At 46.7% G+C, this 23,033-nt stretch overlaps 1 protein-coding gene across 1 annotated transcript in view; it reads right to left on the bottom strand.

The window, feature by feature from the left end:
* Window positions 1-10,311: 10,311 nt before the first annotated feature.
* Window positions 10,312-23,033, bottom strand: part of ARID5B (AT-rich interaction domain 5B) — a 152,939-nt gene continuing 140,217 nt past the window's right edge. The window contains exons 9-10 of the mRNA XM_083364179.1: window positions 14,673-14,868; window positions 10,312-13,744 (exon numbers count right to left, since the gene is read on the bottom strand). Coding sequence (XP_083220305.1) covers window positions 11,681-13,744; window positions 14,673-14,868 — 2,260 coding nt within the window. The 3' untranslated portion in view covers window positions 10,312-11,680. The remainder of the gene's footprint in view (window positions 13,745-14,672; window positions 14,869-23,033) is intronic.

Consider the following 23,033-nt stretch of genomic DNA (forward strand, 5'->3'; position numbering starts at 1 on the left):
AGCCGCCTTGAGTCTTCAGAGAAGGGCGGGATATAAATGGAATTAAAAAATAAATAAAAAAATACACCCTGAATTCCTTTAAGTGTGCGTTCCATAATCCCTTGGAAGATGCCCGGTGCAATGCTAACTCCAAACTGCAAGCGTTTGACTTTGAATGCCCCTCTATGAGTCACTATTGCTTGAGCCGCGGTTGTGACCTTGTCTACCAGCAGCTGCTGATACGCCTGCGCTAAATCAAGTTTAGTAAAAATGGTTCCCCCTTGCAAAGAGTCCAGAATATGGCTGACTATCGGGACCGGGTATGCATGTTGATTTAAGGCTTTATTTAACGTGTATTTGTAGTCTGCACAAATGCGAACCTCCCCGTTGGGCTTTAGTGGGGTGACAATAGGAGTTTCCCACTCCTCCCCATCAACAGGCTGAAATACACCTTGCTCTACTAACTTATTGATTTCAGAATTGATTTTGTGTTTTAAGGCGAAAGGAACTCTGCGAGGCTTGACCCTTATTGGAACAACGTTAGGATCTAATTTAAAGGAAATGGGTGACCCAGTATAAGTTCCTAGTTTTGACTTGAAAACATCCACAAATTCCTCACAAACAGCCTTGAGGTCTGCTGTCTGTGTCCAGTTAATGCCTGTTATTTGAATGCCCAAAGCCTCAAACCAATCAAGTCCTATAAGACTTGTTCTTGGGCCCTCTACTACTATGACATCCAGGTGCCCCAAAAACCCTTTAAATTTCACCAATAAGGTGGCTTCACCCTTAACTTTACCCAAGCATTCTGAAAATCTGTTAAAATAATATCTGACGATCTTAGTTTAGCCCACTGGTTGTTGCGTCTGCACACGAGGTTGAATGTGTCCTGTGAAATAATTGAGACCGCCAAGCCGGAGTCCAATTCCATTTTGCATGGAATTCCCTGTATCTCTACTGAGAGCTTAAGTTTAGGCTTAAGGGGACGACGAGCCCCGGTGCGACAAACACTTATCCGGCTCTTGAAGAACCCCACACTGACTGGACCCAGGGCCCCAGTACCTTTCCTAGTCGGTTCCTCTGACTGGTGCTTCAGTGGCCTGTCTCTCTGGCGAGCTCTGCACACCACCGCGATGTGCCCAGTCCTTCCGCAAGCTCTACACGTGGCCGAATGGAATCTGCAATTTGCGCGGGAGTGGTTGCCTCCGCACCCCTTACATCTAGGTAAGAGAACTGCCTTGTAATTGTTCTCTCTTTGCTGATTGCTGCGGTTTTGCATGCTTGGCTGTCTCTGGAGCTTGTTTATTTTGGGTTCTTCTTCTGATGATGATTCTCTGCCGCATATGGCGACCTCGTGGTGGACGGAATCTTCTGTCTTTGGAGCTTTGGTGGGCTGTACTTTTTGTACTGCACCTCCGGCTGCTTCATCAGCCATGACCTCGTCTTGTGCTTCAGTGAATGTGAGATTTGGTCTGGCAAACAATCTCTGCTGCAGGGTTCTGTCTCTCAGTCCGCAGATGAGTCGGTCTCTCAGACGCTCCTCTAAATTCGAAAATTTGCAGAGATGTGTGGCCTGCCTTAGGCCCGTGATAAACTCAGATGCTCTCTCACCGGGAAGCTGCACTCATTGGTCGAATTTAAACCGCCAAGCCATCTCCGACATTTTTGGCTGGAAACACCCGGTCAGCTTCTTCTTAAGGTCAGCAAACGATACTGCTTCGATGGGCGTTGGCACGAAGAGGTTTTCTGCTAGATCAAAAGTTGAGGGCCCACACACACACAGCAACTTTGCAGCTTTTAGGCCTTCCTCTGCTATCTAGTTAGCTCATAGGTAAGTCTCTACTTGTGAGAGGTAAGACGGCCAATCTTCTGGATGTTTAATGTCAAACTCTCTGAGTTTGCCGACCTTTGGCATCTTTCCTCAATTCCTGCACTGCTGTTGGATCCTGCTTCTAGACTCAGGGAATGCGTCCTCTGAGCACGCGGCCACTAGTGTAGTTTACTAGCTGGCTAGAGGGGGGGGGGAAAGATGCCTCTTCCCTCCAGCGAGTAATGCTGTCCCCTCATGACTTCAGCCCTCAGGTGGTGAAGCAGGATACTATCCTCGTCACCACTGTTGTGTCGTGGGCTCTGATGAGCAGGAACGAGGACACGCAGATGAGTACAGACAAATTCATACTTTATTTAAGCAGAAACTGTAATGAGAGATTGGAGTCACCCTGCTTCAATATATAGCCAGGCCCTATGATAGTAACCAATCGGATTGAAGCCATGCTTGCCGCCCAAAGTTGACCAGTTGCAGGACCGGAGACGTGGTGGTATTCCAAAAGCCCAGTACATAACAGGTGGGGTGGGGGTTGGAAACACATCTGAGAAGGAGCCTGATGTGGAAGCTGGCACCCCATTGACCAGAGCCAATGGGTTAATTGGCTCATTAATGGGGCTAATGGAGGGGGTTTTGCTCGGACTTACTGGGTTGGCATCCTGCAAATTCATGAGGTCATTGCACGCCCAGTGACTGAAGATGATGGTTATTTACAAGGCAGCAGGCTGGGGGGCATTGCATTTGAGGCACCTTTTCAAATTTATAATAGGGTTGGAATTAGTAGTTGTGTGACGTTCTCAAGCTTCAGCCTGTTCAAGAGTTCAGTTGAGGATAAAATAATTTCACAGTTAGAACTGTTTGTAACTCTGAAATGTTGGTTAACACGTTCCCTTTGTTACTAAAATGTTTACAGTTTTGTTTGTCATTCTAACTTAAACTGCAGACCACCGCTAAGCCCTCAGAGAACCTGGATGGCCCATCCTAGTCCAGCATCTTAACCAGTGCAGGTTTTTCCTCTATTCCTTAAGCTTTCACACTTGGGATTTTAATCAGCATTTCTCCTAATCCAAAGGTATTTGAAAAGTAAAATAAAGCAAGTGAGGATTTCTCCTCTTTCATGGAGAAATAAAATGGCTCTCCATGTCTAGATGTTTCTAGAATGATTCTCCCATAGAGAGTCAGAGGCCTTTTCATCTTTCTTTGAAGGAAGGGCTGGAAAATGTTTTCCCAATCTGGCCCTGGACTGTGGATTCAGCTCTCCGAGGCTTTGAGAAGAGCTGTGGGCTTCACCAAGGAAGAAAGGCTTTGTTTTTCAAAGGTGGCTTGATCTACATGGTCTGTTACTGGCGCTGCAGGTGATTCTCTCTCTCTCTCTCTCTCTCTCTCTCTCTCTCTCTCTCTCTCTCTCTTTCTCTGTGTGTGTTTGTGTGTGTTGTTTTGCTGCTCAAGGTGAAAAAAAATGCACACAGTGCCATCTTGTGGTGGCCAACTGCTTGCACCTTTATTTATTTTAAAAAGAAGAAAATGCATCCCACTTATTCTGCACAAATTTCACCAGAAAAGCTAGCCTCCCACAAAGAGTGCGAGCAGAGAGACCCACTAATTTTAATGCCCACAAGTGTTTAGGCTGCAAATCTTTGGAGGGCCATTAATGAGATGTTTGCAAAGAAGATCAGCAATCCCTCGGCATTTGATACCTTCCAGAGGTGGGCTGCGTGTCCATGCTGCAACCCTGTTCTAAACCAGTGGATTTGTCATGTCAGATGCTGTCATCAGCACTGGGCAATTGATAAGTACCTCCCGTATTAGTGTTCAGGATGCTGGTCCAGAACCTTAGACATCATGTCTCTTCCCACCCCTACCACCCCCACCCCATTTCTTTGCCTGAGCCAGGGGTGTCAAACTCAATTTCATTGAGGGCTGCATCAGCATTGAGGTTGCCCTCAGGGGGCTGGGTGGGTATGGCCAGGGTGGGCGTGGCCTACTGGGTGGGCGTGGCTAGAGTGCGTATGGCCTACTGGGTGGGCGTGGCCAGCTCTACATCGTTGGCATGGGGGCCTGGGCAGGAGTGGGACAGATCTGAGGGTCTCTGACAGAAGGAGGGTCTCTGGGCCAGGGCCAAGGCAGTGGGGGCCGTTCCCTCACTGTTTCCAGGATGGCTTCGTGGGCCACATGAAACCACTTCGTGGGCCAGATCCGGCCCCCGGGCCTTGTGTTTGACATGTCTGGCCTGAGCCAACAGTCAGAATGTGACACAGGTGGCTACTGGGCTTTCTTCCCCAGTTGTCAAGAGGGAATGGGCTGAAGGTACGTTGGTAGCTATGGAAGGTTGGTAGAACAGACCCAGCTCTGTTCCAGCCAGAGGGAGAGACAGGAAGGCTGGTTCAGCTTGTTTTAAGGACACACCTGATGGTCTCACTGGGTCCCTAACAACTGCTCAGAGGTGACATGAGCTACTGGGAAAGAGGCACTATAAATCATCACATTCATGCACCTCCTCAGACCAATCAGAGGTTGTGTATGATTGGCAGCCTTTGTGCAACACAATTTTTTGAGAGACTCAAGCACTAGCAGATTTTGATTTTACCATAAAACTTGACTGCTTTTGATTTTATATTTAAAAGTAGATGCTTTTGTGAGAGCTTTTTTTGACAGTGCAAGCTGCTCTTGGAGGGCAGAGTTACCAGCAAGTAAATGGTAACCTATACTCAACATAATGGAGAAATCTAAGTAGGGCTCTTGATATTTATTTTCTTACATTTCAATTCTGCTTTCCCCCCCCCCAGAAACTCAAGTAGCATCCCCAAGGATTTGGGCAACAGGAAGTTGGCTTACAAGGCAGTCCCTTCATTAGAGGTCCTGGTTGGCATAGACTCAGTTAAAGCTGGTTTTGGTTGTTCTCCCCTGTAGATCAAGCTTAGCCCTATTGTTAGCATGCAGTGCTGCTGATTCTATGATTTTGGGATGACATGAGGTAGCTTCTTCTTCTTCTTCTTCTTCTTCTTCTTCTTCTTCTTCTTCTTCTTCTTCTTCTTCTTCTTCTTCTTCTTCTTCCTTCTCTTCTTCCTCCTCCTCCTCCTCCTCCTCCTCCTCCTCCTCCTCCTCCTCCTCCTCCTCCTTCTCTCTGTCTCTGTCTCTCTCTTTCTCTCATGAAAACCCTAATATGAAGATGTGATTGGCCAAAGCTGTGAGGTACATCAGAGGTCAGGCTCTTGCCCCACAACCATGATGTTAGTCAACCTAGGCTTTTACATAATATTTAGCATGATGGAACAGGTGAAGGTTATCAACCTTAGCTGTACCTGTGCCTCAGATGATGATGAGGGCAATGATGGTGGTGCAGCCATAAGAGCCTTCTTTCCTGCCTCTGTTCCATCATCACAATCCTGGTGGTAGGCTAGGCTGAGGGACAAGGAGTGGATCACCTGAGGTCCTTCTCTTAGTTACAAAAGTCTTCTCCATTAATTTGGCTGACTGCCGGCTGCCAGCAATTCGGCAGTTCGATCCTGAGCAGTTCAAGGTTGACTCAGCCCTTCCATCCTTCCGAGGTCGGTAAAATGAGGATCCAGATTGTTGGGGGTGGTAGGCTGACTTTGTAAACTACGTAGAGAGGGCTGCAAAGCACCATGAAGCAGTATATAAGTCTAAGGACTATTGGTATTTCTATTACTGCGGAATCTGCTCTGCCCAGTTTCCATTCCACTGCCATGAGGCAATGTTGTGTTATTTAGGAGGCCTCTCAGATGCCCAGAGCCCAAAAGGTGCTGCTGCAGACCCAGAGCTTCACTGGCCTCCCAGAGGCCCCACAGTGCTGTTGGTGGTGCTCTTTCTGAGCCAACTTACGATGCTCTTTCGTTCTTCAGCTGCCTCAGAAGAGACCATCATGGGAGGTGCTGTGTGCAACTTTTCCATGTCTTCTTCTCAGACTCAAACTGCAGAGACGAACCTCCTGTGAGTGGAAATCTAAACTTCCCTGCACCCTCACTATGCCTCCCAGCTCATTGGTCTGCAGTGGACTCAAAGCCAAGAGTCCTCCATCACTTACAGGAGCCGCGGAACAATATTTCAGGGCTTGTGTGTGTAAATGCTCAATGTACCTACTAAGTGGACTAAGATGATATGTGTAAAGTAGTAAATACCCAGAACTGTGCAACATGTTCCATAGATTTACCTAATGCATTTAATTACAGAATTCCTTTTTTTCCCTATTCTTGGGCTTGAAAAACATCTAAGCCAAACTAATCTTAATACAACATCTCTATCCGCTCCCATTCTTAGTTTGCAGAGACATAGCTGCCTATCTGGAGATGTTTTTGGTGCCTCAATGGTACTTAAATTATTTGTATTTGTTACAGATTGTGTGACGGTATATGTATGTACATGCATGCGGGTATGCTGCTTCCAGATAAGTTGCTTTTAAGAGGTTAATAAAAGCATTAGTGGAGCAGCCTGTAATTCTCTCTGAAAGAACTAAGGAAATAGAATTTAATGTATGTATAAACACAAAAGGAGACAGTAACATTTTTTATTAAATATTACAGTGGATCAAAAAGTACAAAATATCTTCTGCTTGCTATGTGATTGGGAAACTATTGGCACATAATACAGTATCAAAAGCATTAATACATACAATTTGGAAAACATACAAAAATTGAGTGTTTATACTTGGCTCAGCTTTTATTTCTTTCTGGTAGTGTTAAATTTAATCAATGCGAAAGGCTACTCAATAACCCTTTTATTTTTTTAAAAAAATGAGGAACTGTGATATTATTGGCCCATTTTTTTCTATATACAGATAATCATATACAGAGCATATAACTTACAGTAACATAAATGACAAAAATGTATACACTATGTACAAACAAAAGAACGCTTAAAACAAGGTATGAACAGCCTGTAGATTATGCTGCCTTTGTTAGGTCATATTTATAATATTGGGGAGGAGGAAATACATGTAAAATATCAAATATATTTACAGCAAAGCAAGTGCTCAAGATGATAAGCTTTAGTTCTGCAGGCCTCACTCTGGAGACACATTTTCCCATTCTAAATGATACAAATCATGAAAAAGGGCAAATTTGATCAACCCCCCCCATTGCAATTGCTTTGACCTGATTTACTTAAGATTGAAGAAAAATAGATTGTATATGCTCTTAAAATTACTAAGGACAAATATCTCAGAGCATTGAAGGTGCACAGTTTACATTAAAGATGCAGCTGCTTCAATGGGACAACACAAGAAAGCAGCCGTATTTTTCAAGCTTGTGTGGAAACGTGGAAAAAAAACAACAGGTGCTCCTTTGAAAAGGTGGGATGTCCCTTTCTTCCATATCCTTTCAAAACTAGGATGTCCCCACACCTTTGAGGCAAACCTTACCCATCTTCTAGCCACCTCCAGCCTTGGAGCCAAAGGGGAGTAAGCAAGGTCAGGCATTAGAGACCCCAGTAACCACCCCCTGCCAGGCAAGGGATTGCATCCCACACAGCCCCTGAGGGGCAAGGAGGATGCCGTCACCCAGGGGCATTCATACCGAAATCTGAAGAGCTGCTCTGGAATCCTGTTGCCCAGCTACATGCAAAAGTGACTCTTGAGTAGGGTGGTGGTGGTGGTGGGGTGACTCCATGAGCAGGAATGTTCCTCTACTGAAGAGTGCCTGCCTGAGGTCTTTAATTCATGCAATGGTTGAAGCCAGGAGAGGTATGGGTTTTATTTGCGGCTTTATTAAAATGGCAAACTGCTCTCTGTTCTAATTATTACCATAAGAATCCAACTGCAAAATGCCTCACCCAGTATAGTGCCTTTAGTTTTTAATTGGATGTTATACGAAAAGCTTTTTTTTTTCCTTTCCCCGTCTTTGATCTTACCAGCTTTCAAAATCTTTAAATCCTGACCAGAGTGTGCTGGAATTGCAATACTTCTTGGAAGCAAAGTCCACTCAAGAGATTTATTCCTTTCTGCTGCCAATTAGATTTTGCTCATTCCTTTGCCCGTCTACTAATCACAATGGCTTGATTGCACAAAGAAAAACTCCGTGCAATTTTATTCAGACACAAGGCCTCTTGAACTCAAACAAAGCCCCATTTAAGACACACAAAGTGGTTATCTGCCAGTGGAAATTTTAAGACTTAATAGAAATTGAATCTTAAAACAAAGAAGAGAAGGCAGGCTTCCGGCTCCCCACAAGGGATCCTGTCCTGCCATCGCTACTTCCCATTTGCCCTCAAAAGGGCCAAGATATCAGGAGTTTTCTAAAAAAAATAAATGCCTTTTTCTTCTGAACCAAAGATGGAAATAACTCTCCACCAGGATGCTTTAAAACAGTCTGAATTGTTTCTAGAATAATGCAGGGAAAGAGAGATGGTGATGGGTGAAGTCAGTCCATTGGTTACCCGGCCCAACCTTCAAAAACCAGCCCCACCCCCAGTAAAGGGTTAGGGTAACCATGGCAGGCAAGTCCCTTTGCCGGCAGAAGCCCCACCTGGCCCTGGCAGAGAAGGGCAGGCTGTCGGAACGCGAGGAGAGATGGTTGTGCCGGATGGTCTCCCACTGCCAGCGAAGCAGGGCCACCCAAGAGCCAAGGAACAATGGACAGGAGACGCCTCCAAGCAGCCTCTCTGAAAATTATACCGATTCCAAAACCAGCCACAGCTCCTCTGATTCCCCAGCCTGGCCAGCCACCTGCCTCCCCACCTTGGGTGCGGTTCCTCGACGTTAGTGCAACTGAGCAAGCCTTTTGATTGGGCTGAGGGTGGTCTTTGCATCCACTATTCAGCCAATAGGAACACCAACTCCCTTCCCGCCCCTCGAAACCCCCACCCCTGCCCCTGGCAGAGTTATGTGCTATGTTCTACAAGCCTGTGTATGCATCATCAGTTAGTATAATTATGCACAAGAACATAAAAGCATTTAACTGATGATAACAACAGCTGTCTATTATTGTGTTTCCCCCCTACACCAATATATATATATATATATATATATATATATATATATATATATATATATATAACATATACATACACATACACATAGATATATATACATACATATACATACACATACATATATATATACATACATATACATATACATATATATATATATATATATGTATGTATATATGTATATGTACATGTATGTATGTATGTATATATATATGTATGTGTGTGTATATATATATATAGTGTTTAAGTGTTAAGTATTTAGAATACCTTGCTAGGCCCCAAACATGGGACAAATCTCCCTTTGATTCTTTGTTAGCAATCCAAAAAATTTACATATATATATATATATATATATATATATATATATATATATATATATATATATATATATATAAAATGTATATTAAGTAGCGTACATTATATATCGCAACAGGCTTTGAATCACAGTCAGTTTTAATACAGGCTGTTGGGCATGCAGGCGAGTTGCATTTTAAGTAGTTTCTACTAGATCCCGGTCGTTGGATGATTTACTGCACTGGAACCGGGGCAGATTCAGATCCTGGCATTGCTGGGGGCTTCCTTCAACCTCAGCCTTTCTGCACAGACGTCCAGGGCACAGGCCAGGAAGCTGCAGCTTGAGCAGCCCCTCGGAGGGGTGAGGTTTGCCTTCACCTGCCTGGAGGTTCAGAGCTGCCGCAGTGGAACTGGGCTCAGCTGCTCTCCAGAAGAAGCGATGCCGGCCTGGAACTCCTGGTCCGGCTCGAGGCGAGCGAGATTTTGAGTCTCTTCCGGCCACACTGTAATGCCAAAGAGGGCGAGCTGGGAGGGTTCCTCGGCCTGAAAGGCAAATTCTGCCCCAGCCCTAAGGATCCCAGTCTCCAAGGGAAACCTCCCGCAACAGACGGAGCCAGGCTGGATGTGGTCCCAAGAAGAATGGTCTTCTGCTGCCAGAGTCAGGAGGGCTGACACAGAACCCTACTGGCCTGCAACGGCCCCTTTGGTCCTTACCTGAAGCCCCACCAAGAGCCCCAGAGAGGGCAGCCCTTGCTCTTTCAGTGAGTAAGGCAGGAAGAACTGGCTCCTTGCAAACTTTTAATACGAAACCTTTGTCTCCTGGACTAGGAGTGGATCATTTTTTGGTTTTCACACTTTGCTATTTTTTTTAATGCAGTTCATGGCTAAAAAAAGCCCCCCCCCCAATGTTTCAAAGATAAAATTTGTTGAGATTGAAAGTATGTTAGAAATATATTGAAAAATATGTTTAAATACATTTTTGTGTGGGTGCAGTTTGTTCCATTTTGTCACAGTTGAATGCTGAAATGGGGTAGAGGAGACTCCTGAATGTCACAGGGGAGGTGGGACACAGTGAGATAAGCTGGACAGAGATGGAGCCATCCATGCTCCCCCCCCCGGACGTGGCTCTCTCTTTGCCCTTCAAGGGTTCAGAGGCAAGCTGGCAGCTCTGCAGCAGCAGGAGGAGGGGCAGAGAGGATGGAGGTGCACACATGTGCCAACACACCCAGGGCGAAGCACAGGTGGGTCATAAAATGAGGGGCTCTGCCAAAGCATCACGCAACTTGTGCACACTCTGGAAACCATTGTTAATCCGGAAGAGGGAGACCAAGATGTTCCCTGGCCTGGACACTTTGCTCAGTGGGAAAAAAAGGGGGGTGGTGGTGGTCCAAAGCCAGCGCTCGGCTTCAAAGTTTTGCACATTACATTGCCTTTAGGACTGCTAGAAAGCCAAGGTTTAAAGTACTTTGGGGAAATCTGGCCTAGATCAACCGAACAAGAATTCCAGCAATTAATGGCTAGACTGGCTCTTGGGCTACCCTTCCTCAAGTTGGCTTTGAAGAAACCCAGATCAGCCAGGCTCTTTCCAAGGGATCCCCTTTGGGCGGCAGGATCCCAACCATCTTTGCCTAAAATGGTCTCCCCTTCTTCTAATGGCGGAGGTTCTTAACAGAGCTTCACACCCCCTGTGGAAAGTCATCGTCTGCACGCCAACGTCACGGGTGGTGAATGGGAAGCTTCCTTGGGGAAGGCAAGATAGTCTCGCGACTGATCCAAGAGATTGAGCACCACCAGGCTGGCCTTGAGACAGGAAAGCTGCACCTCAGGCTGAAGGGAATTGGGACTTTTGGATCACAGTTGGCTTCCGTCCAATAAAAGTGGGTGTAGCCCCCTCCCCAAAAGCCGTCTTCAAAATATAAGCAGAGGAGGAAAGGCAGAGAGACAAATGCAAAGCTTAAAAAGCCCTTAATATCCAGAGCCTCCTTTCTTGTCTTGTGCTAAAAAAAAACAAAAAAAACCAAAGGAAAAGGGAAAAAAATGTGGCAAATAAAAAGGAGCTGTTTAATTTTTTTTTCTTTAAAAAAAACAGCACATGATACGTGGAAAATAAGAACTTACATAAATTATACAAATGAACTCGACACGGGTCATTCTTGTTTCTGAAGCAGATATGTACAGTCTACGTCGTGTTTACTTTTTCTGTTCTGGTAGTGTTAAGATGAAAGTTGACACAGTTTCTCTATACATTGCATTGATTTGAGCTCTGAAATGGTACCCAAAGAAAGCAACCTTCCCAGGTGGTGTTTCCTGCCTTCCGCCGCCTGGGGATGGGGGCAAGGGCAAACCGAGGGGGCCCTTCCTCTTGAGATGGGGCCCAGGCGCACCTGCGCCTTGGCTGCCCAGAAACCCTCACCCTCCGTGGCCCTTGGTGCAGCAGGAGAGGCACCGGCGAGGAGGCAGCCGGCAGTCTGGCCTCACAAGCCCCGCTAAGCCGGAGCTGCGTCTCAGTCAGACCCGAAGCGCTCAGCAGGGAGGAGCAAAACTGCTCATTGGCTATCACAAATATGGATATACTTGTTTGCAAGACAGGATTGCGGGCTAAAGGAATGTCATTTGCGGGATGACATTTTTCAGAAGCATTTACAGCTTTGTGCTCGGGTGTACAGAAGAGAGCTGGGAGGGGGGGAAAGCAGGCTGGGGGTTCAGAGCCGCCAAAGGATAAACGCTGTTGTGCAAAAGATCCCCGTAGGAGCTGCCCACGGGGGAGGCTGCCGCCAAGTGCCGGTAAAGCTGCTGAGAGCTGCCTGGGGAGGTGAGAAACTGTCTGTGCACCATGAACGAGTGGAGAGCGAACGGCTGCACCAGGGGGGAGAGGGCAGCCTGGTTTTTCAAGTACTGCAGGGGGTGGGAATAGCTGGCTGCGGGCATGCGGCTGCCCAAGCCGCCGCATAGGGTCCCTGGGTACAAGCCTGTGAAGATGGGGCTGGAGAGGGGGAACTTGTGGCCCTCCAGCGCCCCGCCTGGGGGTGGGCCATGCACTGACTTGCTGCCCTCCACGTCCTGCTCTTTGGAAGGGGCTTCCTTTGGTAAGCGCAAGGGCGAGACCGCTCGGACCTTCTTCTCCAAAAGGCCTTTGTCCAGATCCTCCAGGCTGCGCTTCAGAGGGCGAGCTGCCCCCATGCCCGGAGCCAAGGCTTTGTGGCTCAGGACCGGGTGTACCATCCCGTCCAACTTTCTCGGGGCTGGCAGCTTGCAGGACCTCAGGAGGGGCTCCCCCTGTTTCTTTGGGGCAGAGACCGTCATTGGGGAGACCCGACAAGCCTTTGGATTGCCCTCCACACTCAGAGTTTGGCTGGTCAAGGGGTGGAACCGGGTAGAGCCTTTGCTCTCTTCCACCCCCCCGGGTGAACCCCGCAAGAGAGAGGCTCCCAAGGTTTTTGTTGTCTGTTTGTGGCCCCCTTTGGGAAGACTCAGATCTGTGGGCTGATCATCCGAGGAGGCTTCCCGGGGGGTCTTGTTCTCCAGCTGGTGCAGAGGCGGGTGGTAGCTGAGGAGTCGCCTGTCCTGGGGCTTATGGGGAGGGAACCCGGCCGCATTTCCCCCGTACGTGTCTCGGGGAAAGTACTTGGAGCATGGCTGGCTCCCCAGGTGGTGCTCGGCACGCCTGTAGAGGCTGTGGATGGGAGGGGAGGCGTAGAAGTCTGCCAAGAAGCCTGGCACATGCGAGTGGTGCAGGACCCTCCTCTCGTTCATTCGTTCCTTCATGTCCTGGATGTCCGACTTCAGTGCGTAGGACTCTGCCAGGGCACTCAAGTGCTGCTTGGAAAAATCACAACATTCAGAGTCTGGTTTCTTATGCAGGGCTTCGTGTCGGTAGGTGTCGTGAGTGGGCCTCCTGTCCTCTGCAGTCTTGGGTTTAAAACTCTGCACGTGTTGGATGACCGATGGCCTGCTGACTGCTGCACTGTCCACTGAGTGCCTGGGAGACAGCAGTCCTGGCCTGCCGGACAAGAGGTCGTCCTTGCTGCTGAACTTCTTCTTGCTGATCAGTGGTGGTGGGGAGCCATACGGGTAGTTGCTGCAGGACAGGGCTGCCCCGCTCACCTGGGAGAGGAGCTTCTTTTTTGCCAGAGGGGACATGATGCCCGGGTTGCCTTTGGAGTAGAGTAACGGGGTGGAACCAAACCCAGGATCCCCATTGAAGGGACTCGGCAGCTCCTTCTCCTTGAACATGTCGAAGTTCTGCACCACCAGCACTTTGGGGCTCTGCTTCAGGGCACTGTGGATGTCCTCACTGCCCAACTGATCCACTTTCACCGTGCAGTTGGCAATATAGTCCGCCATCTCTGGGATCTTATCATCTTCCATCTCGTTCTGGCTTGGGAGTTGGAGGCCGGGGAAGCTGCTGAAGGGAATTGCCTGGGCCTCCTCCTGAAGGTCTTCTGCAAAACATGATACCCCCCGTGGTTCCTGCTTGGGCTCCTCCTGCAGCTCCTCCAGTGGGGGGCTTCTGATCAGGTCTTCGGGGGGGAGCAGAGATGCCTCAGCCAGAGGCTCCTCCTCTTCCAAGAAGGCCACTCCGGGGGCTGCTGGAGGGGAGAGCTGAGACTCTTCGGCAGAGAGCTTCATGGCTTCTGCTGCAGTCAGGTCCGATAAGCTTTTCTGCAACGAGCATTCCTGATTCTTCTCTTTGGCTGATGAACCCTAATAAAAGATTTGGAGAGGAAACTGTGAGAAAACACCACCCAGACAAGCATCTTATCTGCAGACAATGTCAAGTTCTCTCTCTGCAAAGAAAGCCCTCGGCCTTTGCACTGAAGCCTGCAGGATTTTCGGGTGGCCTCCACAAGAGGGGAAGGATTAGGACTCTCTTCTGTCCCACCGTAAGGTGCAGGCAAAGCTACGTTCCTGATCTGCATTTTCAGTATGGTATGGAGACCGGGCGACCTCCATGGAAGGCCCACCTATCAATTACAGGACCGGCCACTGCTGCTGGCTTCACGGAGCAGCCCAGGCAGAAAAACCCAATCCCAGCCAAATGGATTCCTTTAATCTCTGTTTTAGATTTAAGCTTTCAATGCTATCCAGGGCAGCCCTTGCTAAAAAGAAGGATCTCTCTTAGGGTGGCTGGAAGGGGGTCAGTGTGGACCGAGGGCAGAGCTGTAGGGAAACCAGGGCCGCCTTGGGCTGTTTCTTCCGGCCCTTTTGCTAAGGATCTCCTCCCCCTTTGGTTTCCTCCGTCAATCCATTGACACAGAGAATGAACCCTGAGGCCGTTCAAGTGCTTCACCTGAGGAGCAGCTGCCTGGCAATCTCACAAAGTCATCTTCCCTCCCCAGCAGTTTTTAGGCAGGAAACTCTGACCACAGCATCATGGGCTGGGCTAAGCTAAGCTGCTGTGCCTTTCCCTCTCTTTCTTGGGCCCAAAGAGAAAGCAGCAGCAAAGGAATCCCCTCGGTGCGGCTGCCGGACGGATGGAAGCTCTGTCTTCTCCCAGATTTGTGCCTCTGCAGTGTTTTAGTCAGCTCTTGTCCCCAAAGAGAGTCACTCAATATTTGGTGATCAGAATGGGGTGGTCCAGGTCAAAAAATGAAACGTTTGGGATGCACAAACCGGAACAGGTAGAACTGACCTCTGCTGGGTCCTGGGGCTTTGGTGCCTCCTCTCGCTCCTTCTTGCTCTTCACGTTTTCCTGCTTCATGCGCTTTGTGCCAGTCAGTTTTATCTTACTCTCCACCTCCTGAGCGACCTCTTGCTTTCGAGGCTTCACCTGTGGCAACGGCTTATCTTCCTCCCCTTTAATGTATCTTTCATAGGGCAAGATTAATCTGAAGAACAAATAATCAGTCAGTGATGGAGATTCTCACCCATGGGAAGTAGCCAGTCCTGGTAATGGATGTGCCATGGAAAATCACCAGGACATCCTTTGGAGTGGCCGGGAGGAAGCAGGCCTGCAGCTGCTTTGGGCAGAGAAGGCTCTCCAGCTTGCAGGCCCCGGATGGGGTCACCACAAGCATTAGGGAAGCCAAGGCCAGTTTCATTCCCAGTCCCTCTCCACTCACCCCCCCACCCCCGTGGACCCCTCTTTCTCCCCCCCAAAAGGGAATCTGGTTTTAGGTTTTGCTTTGAAGAGCTGCTTAACTAAATGAGCCGCTCTCCTCTTGGATTTGTAAGTCATCAAAGAGATTTTTACACACTTCTTCAAGAACTCTTTGATACCTTCCTAGGCTACAGTTTTAGGTAAGTCTTAAGTAATTCTAAAGGGAATCCTTAGCAAATGGGATGGTTTTAAAAACTCAGAACTTGCATTCACCCCAACGTACGTGTGTGTGTCTGTGTGTCTGTGTGTCTGTGTGTGTCTCTGTGTGTATCCATTCTCTTGCTCCCAATCAGCTGTACACTCACTAGGAGAAAGTCTTAGTGCATTACCAGGGTGTTATATCTGGGAATAGATTTTGGACCTCTTTTGAGCTGGTTCAAAAAATCAAAATGAGATTTTTGAATGGGAGCAAATCAGCCCTTAGCAAACAAGCTACTTATTTCCCTGAACTTTTGACACTTTAAGTCAACTGAATTAAGTTTTTATTTACAATGCCATTTTGAATCATTAAATAAAGTTAGTGTTGTGTCAGAAGTTAAATGGGAGTGGTTTTCCTTAGGCGGGAAAACCCGGTGCAGACATTGGTCGTTGCATTCTCGGCGGGAGATTCCAGGCCGGGGATTGGTTATTGTTTAAAGTTACATTAGTATATAATACGGGGTTTAACGGTTGGTAGTCAGTTGACCATTTGTGCATTCAATAAACGTTCTCTGGTGTAACCTCACTGTCAACGCTCGTCATTCCGAACATAACAGTTAGCCTATGTACCCATGAGACTTTTCTAGTCTGGACCCCCACCTGTAAAAACTGGGGCACTGAATTTTCCATCAGCAGAGAAGATATTTGTGTTTTAGCAAACCGAGGAAGGCTGAGGGGATGGTGGAACAGGCGAGAGACCCCCTCTTTACTAGAGGGAAAGCATAAGAGAAGAGAACTGGGTAGGAACCCAAAGTATTTATTTATTTTTTAAATCCCTATCTCCTGAATGATGCCATTCTTTTTTAGAAAATAAATTTTAATAAACCCTCAAGGCTAATTTTTCCCCTGGATCTAAAACAGAAGACTTTCTTCATGTTAACGAAAGGGTTACACTGGCTATCTGAGTTTCAGCATTGGCAATTAAAGTTTTTATAATGCATTCAACATGATTAATGAATTATTCATGGCGGGAATAAAATGGGAACTTTTGTAAAGGCAAACATGTTTTTAAGGCATCTGTGAAAAAAAATGTACTTGGCTTTAAAAACAACATTAATCTGTTCAAATATCAGACTGCTTTAATTACAGTTTAATCTAAGAATTCAAAGTAAAAATAAATAAATAAATGCTTTTGTTCAAATGCAGATTTTGCTTTCTGGCTTGTTCCAGAATCCACTCCAGCCCGTGTGGTTTAGATTTAAATGTCCCAACGCAGAGAGAGCTGGGATTCGCTTCTTCCCAATGATAGCATTTCACATTTTAATAAAGTGCAGCATAATTGATGTTAAATATAAACCTACTTCATGCCTTATTAGAAAGCAGAGTCATGAGCTGAGGATGCTCTGGCAGGAGAGGGAGAAGGGGGCTTTTGAGCCCAGCCTCTGCCCCCCCCCTAAAGGAGGCCCAGCCCAGGGGAAAAGTCCTCTTCGGATCCCATTACAAACTGAGTTTAAACATGCTACAGCTGCTGGAACCGGGAAACATTCCCTCTATGCAGGCTTAGCAAAATAGCAGGGGTGTTGCCAAATACTTCCCGTGGTAACATTACAGTTACTGTTTATGTAGTGAAACAAGGAGTAAAACAAGGCTGATTGGGGGCGGGGAGGGGGGGGGGAGGGGGAAGGACCGCCCTCCTGCTCCAGCGCCGGCTCTTCCTGAAGAAGCAAAGGAGTGCGGCTCAGTTGCTTGCAGAGCAATATTTATCTCTTCTCTGCCATATGTTAAATATTTAAAGAATCAGATTTAGCCAAAACACATTTTTGCAGCGAGATGTGTTAGCACTGCAGAAAAGATTGTTTGGCTTGGGTTGCCATGGGAACAGGCAGCCTCTTTGAAATCTGCATATTCCGCTGATAAATCAGCAGCTCAGCAGGATCCCCAACCACTGCTGCAGCTACCTTGGGGTTCAGGGCCCCCCTTCACAGACCAGTCCAGAAACCTTTTCCCCTGGCACTTTCCAGTTTGGCCCCCAACAGCCCCAGAAAGCCTGCAGCCTCCTTTGTCATCCGGTCATCACCAAGGGTGGGCTGCAGCATCCCCCTCCCCCCCAGAGGCCAAGGGCCCTTAAGGCCTGGCCGGTCCCAGGTAGCTGGGAATCGGAGTGATGGGGAAAGGGCGGAGGCAGCAGGCAAACTGCCCTGCCTGTGTGAATATACCTGGCCGATACAACCGAAAACGCCATGGAGCCCCTCCATGACAACTGTAACCTGATGAGGAGATTTCCAGGGCTAAAATTTCCACTGTTTGTCGCCCCCTCCCCCTTTTAATCTCTTTTTCTCTTTGGTTGTCCTGTTGAAGCCCAACACAGGATGTGCGATCTTATCATGTCATTATTAGATGCTGTTACAATACAAGCATAATCCAGCGGATGGGAGACTCAAACCTCCAGCTGCTCTCTTAGTAAAACACAACACCAGCGCACACGCATGTGTACACACACACACACACACACACACACACACACACACACACACACACACAAATGGAGTCTCTCTGGAAGTCAATATTGTCCAGACAAGGAAGAATGCAGCTCTCTGCTTCACAAATGCAACAGGGCTGAAATTAGCAGCTTGATTAATTTCTCTCTAATTATTGTCACTCAGCTGAAGACTGACATCAACCTCTGTGCAAAATAACAAGCATAGCAGAAATAAGCCAGGAGGGGTCGGCATTCCCCCCCCAGCCCCCACCTTGCTAGCCCCCCCCCCCATTGGAGAGAGGCTGGCGGGGCGTTTCCTTCAAGGCTCCTGGGCTGCTTGCCTTGGCGGCCGGCCCCTCCTTCTCCCCTATATATATAGGGGGACGGAGTATTTGGGGTGATTTGAAATTATGCATTTTTGGTTTCCCTGGTTCAGCAGTTTGGCATGCAGCTCAGCCCCAGCGTAGATTCACCAACACTGAGAATGCTTAGAAAGAACCCCAATATTTACTCCCAGGTTACTCCAAGTTTCCATGTGGGTGTGTGCTTTTACCCATAACAGCATTATAAAGTACAGCTCCTATGTTTAAGTTAATAAAATGTATTATTTAAGGGATAATTGCCGTAACTAGAATATGTAAACAGCAGCACATTAAAAAACAATTTTTCCATAGATAGCAGATTTTGGAACAGCAAGGGGCAATTTTTTCTCCTGCAATAATAAAAGAATAACATTTTCCAGTCCACAGCAGAAACAGTAGGGAAGCTGCTGCTATTAACTGAGCTGCTGATTAAATTCAATGACTATAAAAAGCAAGATTATCCTTTGCAAAATAATAATAATAATAATAATGGCAACTTCAAAAAAAAAATCCATACAAGCTGATTGAACAAACCAGAACTGCATTAATCCTCACTTAATGCAGTGATAGATGACATTTAATTGCAACTATTTCCCCCTCCCTTTAAGGAAAAAGAAAAGAAAAAAAAATCTGTGTAACTGAACGTTAGTTTAAATAATGCGGCTTCCCGGCCCGAGTTTTTAGCTTTCGGTATCCTCTGATATAATGAAAAATTCAACATATGCCTCTGCAGCGGAAGTCAAAGGTCATCAAATCTATTACAGTAATGTAAGTCATCTGGCACTCTGCCAGGCTTTTGGAAAATAAAGGAAAGAAAGAAAGGGGAGGGGAGGGGAGGGGAGGAAAAGGGGGAGGGCACCTTCTCTCAGCCTTCTCTCTTAAAATGAGCTAAATAAGACAGACCAGCAGATGAAACCAGAGCAATTGCAGGAATACTTTATGGTGTGTGTGTGGTGCCTCTTCACTGCCAACAGATTATTTTATGTTTACAAATTCTCTGGGGCTTTCCCTCATCTCCGCCAAAGGCAGAAACTTCCCATTGAAAACATGGATTTCACAGCATCTCAAATGTGTCTTCCTCGCTGGGATTTCATAAACAACGTGGAGATAAAAACACACCGACCCATTCATGTCCTTCTCTGGCCAACATTGCTTCTCCTCGCGTGGGAAAAGGGAACACTTGAAGAAGTCGTGTGAATGCAAATGGCTCCTATCCCAATTAATGCTTGTGCCACATGACTGATCTGAAGTCAAACTCTTTCACAGGAAATCATAGCATGCAGCTCTTTACGGAAGCCTTTGCCATCACCCCCACCCCCACCCCCAGCATTGGGCAGCCAGGAGCCTTGGGATTTGGGCAGTATATGAGATTAAGTAATAACCGCAACCACAGCCCCAAAGGAGGCCATCCAGGCACCATTTTTAACACTCTTTGGCAAGTCACCAATGTTGGAACCATGCCAGGAGAGCCAGGCCCTGCAGCAGTTCGCACCAAAGGCATTTTAATAGCTCAGTGAAAAGTATGACCCTGAAGGCCTTTGAGTCAGAGGTCAAGCTTCAGCCTCATCCTGGCTTCCAAGGGTTGGGGAGACAAATATTTGAATGGGTTTCGGTCGGCCTTTCTAGGCCAATCAGGACTGGAGGAGCAGGGGGTTGGTTCCGAGTCACCAATCAGGGTAGGAGCTGGATCAGCTCCAGATTGGGAAGAGTCTGCCAGCAGTGGTCACTTGGTGGGCCACCTGTTAAGACCTCAGCTGCGATAGCCAGTCTCTGTATATTGTAGCCTCTTGCATTAAGGAAAAATATAAAAAGCCTAGAACTCAGTGTAACACATGGAAACACGATGAGGCAGAATTTCAACTGCCTCTGGAGGCAATTATTTCTAAGAGACAGATAGCTGTATGGACATAAATAATAAATCATGAATTTTCCCCATGGAAACAAACCAAACCCTTAGGAACAGGATTAAAAAGGCAAAGAAGCGTAGGTGTTCCTTACTAGCCATCTGCTTCCTCTACAGCACTCCGAAAGGGCACGTCTTGCAGACAAGCAACGGCAACGGATTGCTCCTTCAGAACAAAACTTTTTTTGATCTTATAAAACAGAATCAATTGGGAGATACTGGTGTTTTGATCATTTTCAGTCGGCTGTACATCTTTCCTAATCTAGTGCTTTTAGAGATATTGATTTCAGCAGCAGGTAGGCAACTGGTCAACCTGGTCTGAGCTGGAAGCTAAGCAGGACCAGGGCTTTTCAGGGCTTGGATGGGAGATCCATCATCTCTTCTCAGAGCCACAGACTAGTCGTGGATATTGATTTAAGCAGACTGGAAGATTCTTGGAATACAGGCGTAAGAGTCTGCTTTAAATAATTGCATTCTTCCGTCACTAGATACTTTGATTTTAATTTTCTTTTTTGTACTTATGGGTGAGGGGAGGAGAGAAACATACTTTCAGACTGCTCAATAGTTCTTTTGTTAAAACATCCATTCCTCACATAATTGAAAAGATGTTTGTTCAGGGAGAACTTTTATAAAATGTTTTATAGGTGGCATTTAGATCCTAAAAAGCTTGCAAGTATGTATCCGAACTATCAACCTAAATGTTGGAGATGTGGTGGCGAAGATGCAACGTATTTTCATATAAGGTGGACCTGTAAAAAGGTTAAGGCTTTTTGGATAAAAATTTGGTGGAACATGCAGAAGATTTTCAAGCAAAGGATAAAGTTTTGTCCGCAACTTTTCTTGTTGGGAATAATTACAGATGCTACGGTTGTGGACACTAAGCTGATGTTGAATTTAATTACGGCAGCAAGACTCTTAATAGGTCAATATTGGAAGAAGGAAGAACTCCCGACTATAGAAGAATGGACTCTAAAGGTTTCTGACCTGGTGGAAATGGCAAAGATTTCGGCTTACTTGAAAGATCACTCGCAACAACGTTATATTATGGAGTGGAAAAAGTGGATTGATTATATCCATAACAAATATGGGACTAAAAAGTTTCATTTAGCATTTGAATAAGTTTTTTTTCCTTTGTATATTAGTATTGCTTGTAGTCATTTCATATGAGCTAGAGGGCGATAGACTTAATAGTTTATTGTTGTTAGCATATGGTTGTTTATGATTATTTTTTGTTTTTATACCTTGTACTTAGCTCTGGGAAGTCGGGGAGGAGGGGGGAAGGGGGGGGAGGGATAGGGAGGGTTAGGTAGGGGTGGGGGGAGAGAAGGGGGGATTGTTAAAGATAAAATGTATTGTAAAACTTTTCAATAATAAAAAAAGATGTTTGTTCAGTGTCATGCTTGACGGTACAGTTATTTAATCTTAATGATAAAGCCCTGGGGACAGAAATGTAAGTCAGAAAGCTTCTTGTTACTTATGAAAGTGGGACAAAACACCACAGCAAACAATTGATCTTGCTTGCTTGCTGGGGAACTTCAGCATATTCCAGAAATGGCTGGATTTTCCTGGAGACCGGCTCCTTCTCTCAAAGACCAGCCCAGTAGATTTGGAGGCTTGGGCTGATCAATACATCTGCTTTTAGTTAATAGGCTTTTATTGGCCTGCTTCTAGTTGCCTAAGGGCACCAATGCAAGAAGGATGGAAGTGCCTTCACTCAGTAAGAGTATCTCAGAGATTCCCCGTTGAAAGATACGAAGGTATTCGATGATAACACTATAGTGGGACAGCATTTAAACTCTGCCCATGTTTGGTGCCGTGATGCCAGAAAACCATGTTAAACTTCCTACTTTTTAAAACTTTTTTTAGAACAAAGAAGACCTGCCAGCTTCGGCATGGGCATCAAGAGATAAATTTGCGTCCTGCCCCCACTTCTATACTGCTGAGAGAAGAGGCTGTGAAGCAGGATGGAGAAGGTGACGGGGGGGGGGGGGCTGCGTCCACAGAGAGGAAGAAGAGGAGAGGCTCCATCTTCCCCAGAGGATCTACTCCCTCCAGCATTTATCCTATTCCTTCCTCTTTCCCAATTTTATGCAAGATTGCCAAACCATATAAATCAGGGGTCAGCAACCTGAAACAGTGAGAGAGCCACTCGGAACCGGTTCCCTCACAAAAGGAAAAACTGGGAGCCGCAAAAATTGTGTGCGCATGCGCATACATGCACACATGCGCAGAACAGGGTTTGACTGAAGAGTGGAGCCAAGGCGAGATATGCACCTACCCTGCATATTTGAATTGATTGGTTGAACTTTTTTAGTCCCACTTTTTTTTTTTTGGACTACACATAGCAGAAGACTGGGAGCCGCAGGAGATGGCTGAAAGAGCCGCATGCGGCTCCGGAGCCACGGGTTGCAGACCTGTGATATAAACCATATTTCATGAACTGGCAAGGCTGCATTCAAATGCTGAATTTCTTAGGAGGAAGCCCTGCCGCGGGCCGTTAGCATTCACCCATTTTTCTCGGCAAATGTGGAAAGAGTTGCCACCACTTTCTTCCAGGGAGTTTTTTCCAACTTCCTAATCCAGAGTTATCTCTAGGGCATTCAATAAATCAACTTTTTGACCTGGACATTGCATATTCAGTTCCTTCACAAAGGAACTTAGTAGTTCTTTCAGGACTCAAGTTTCCCTTTCAGCCCAGCTTGGTTGTGTGAATAAAACTGGTTGTTTTATCTGAACAGGATTGGACAATGAGGGATCGGCAATGGGAAGGGACAAACAGGGAAAAGTTAACAGGGAAAGTTTGGTGAACGAACATCAGTTCTGGCTTTGCTACCCAGTAATCCACTTGGCCTTTAGAAAAGTAAGCCTTTCACACTGAATGGAATTGGGGGTCGTTCTTACTCAAGGGATGAGGTTGGAGCAGGACTGACACTGATTGCTGTTTCTCTGCAATCTGGGATAGAGCTCCTGCTTCACCTGGGGCCCAAACCCTTCACTTCCCTTGGGGCAGG

Source organism: Vipera ursinii (genome assembly GCF_947247035.1).
Source record: "Vipera ursinii genome assembly, chromosome: 5".
In the NCBI taxonomy this organism is placed as follows: Eukaryota; Metazoa; Chordata; class Lepidosauria; order Squamata; family Viperidae; genus Vipera; species Vipera ursinii.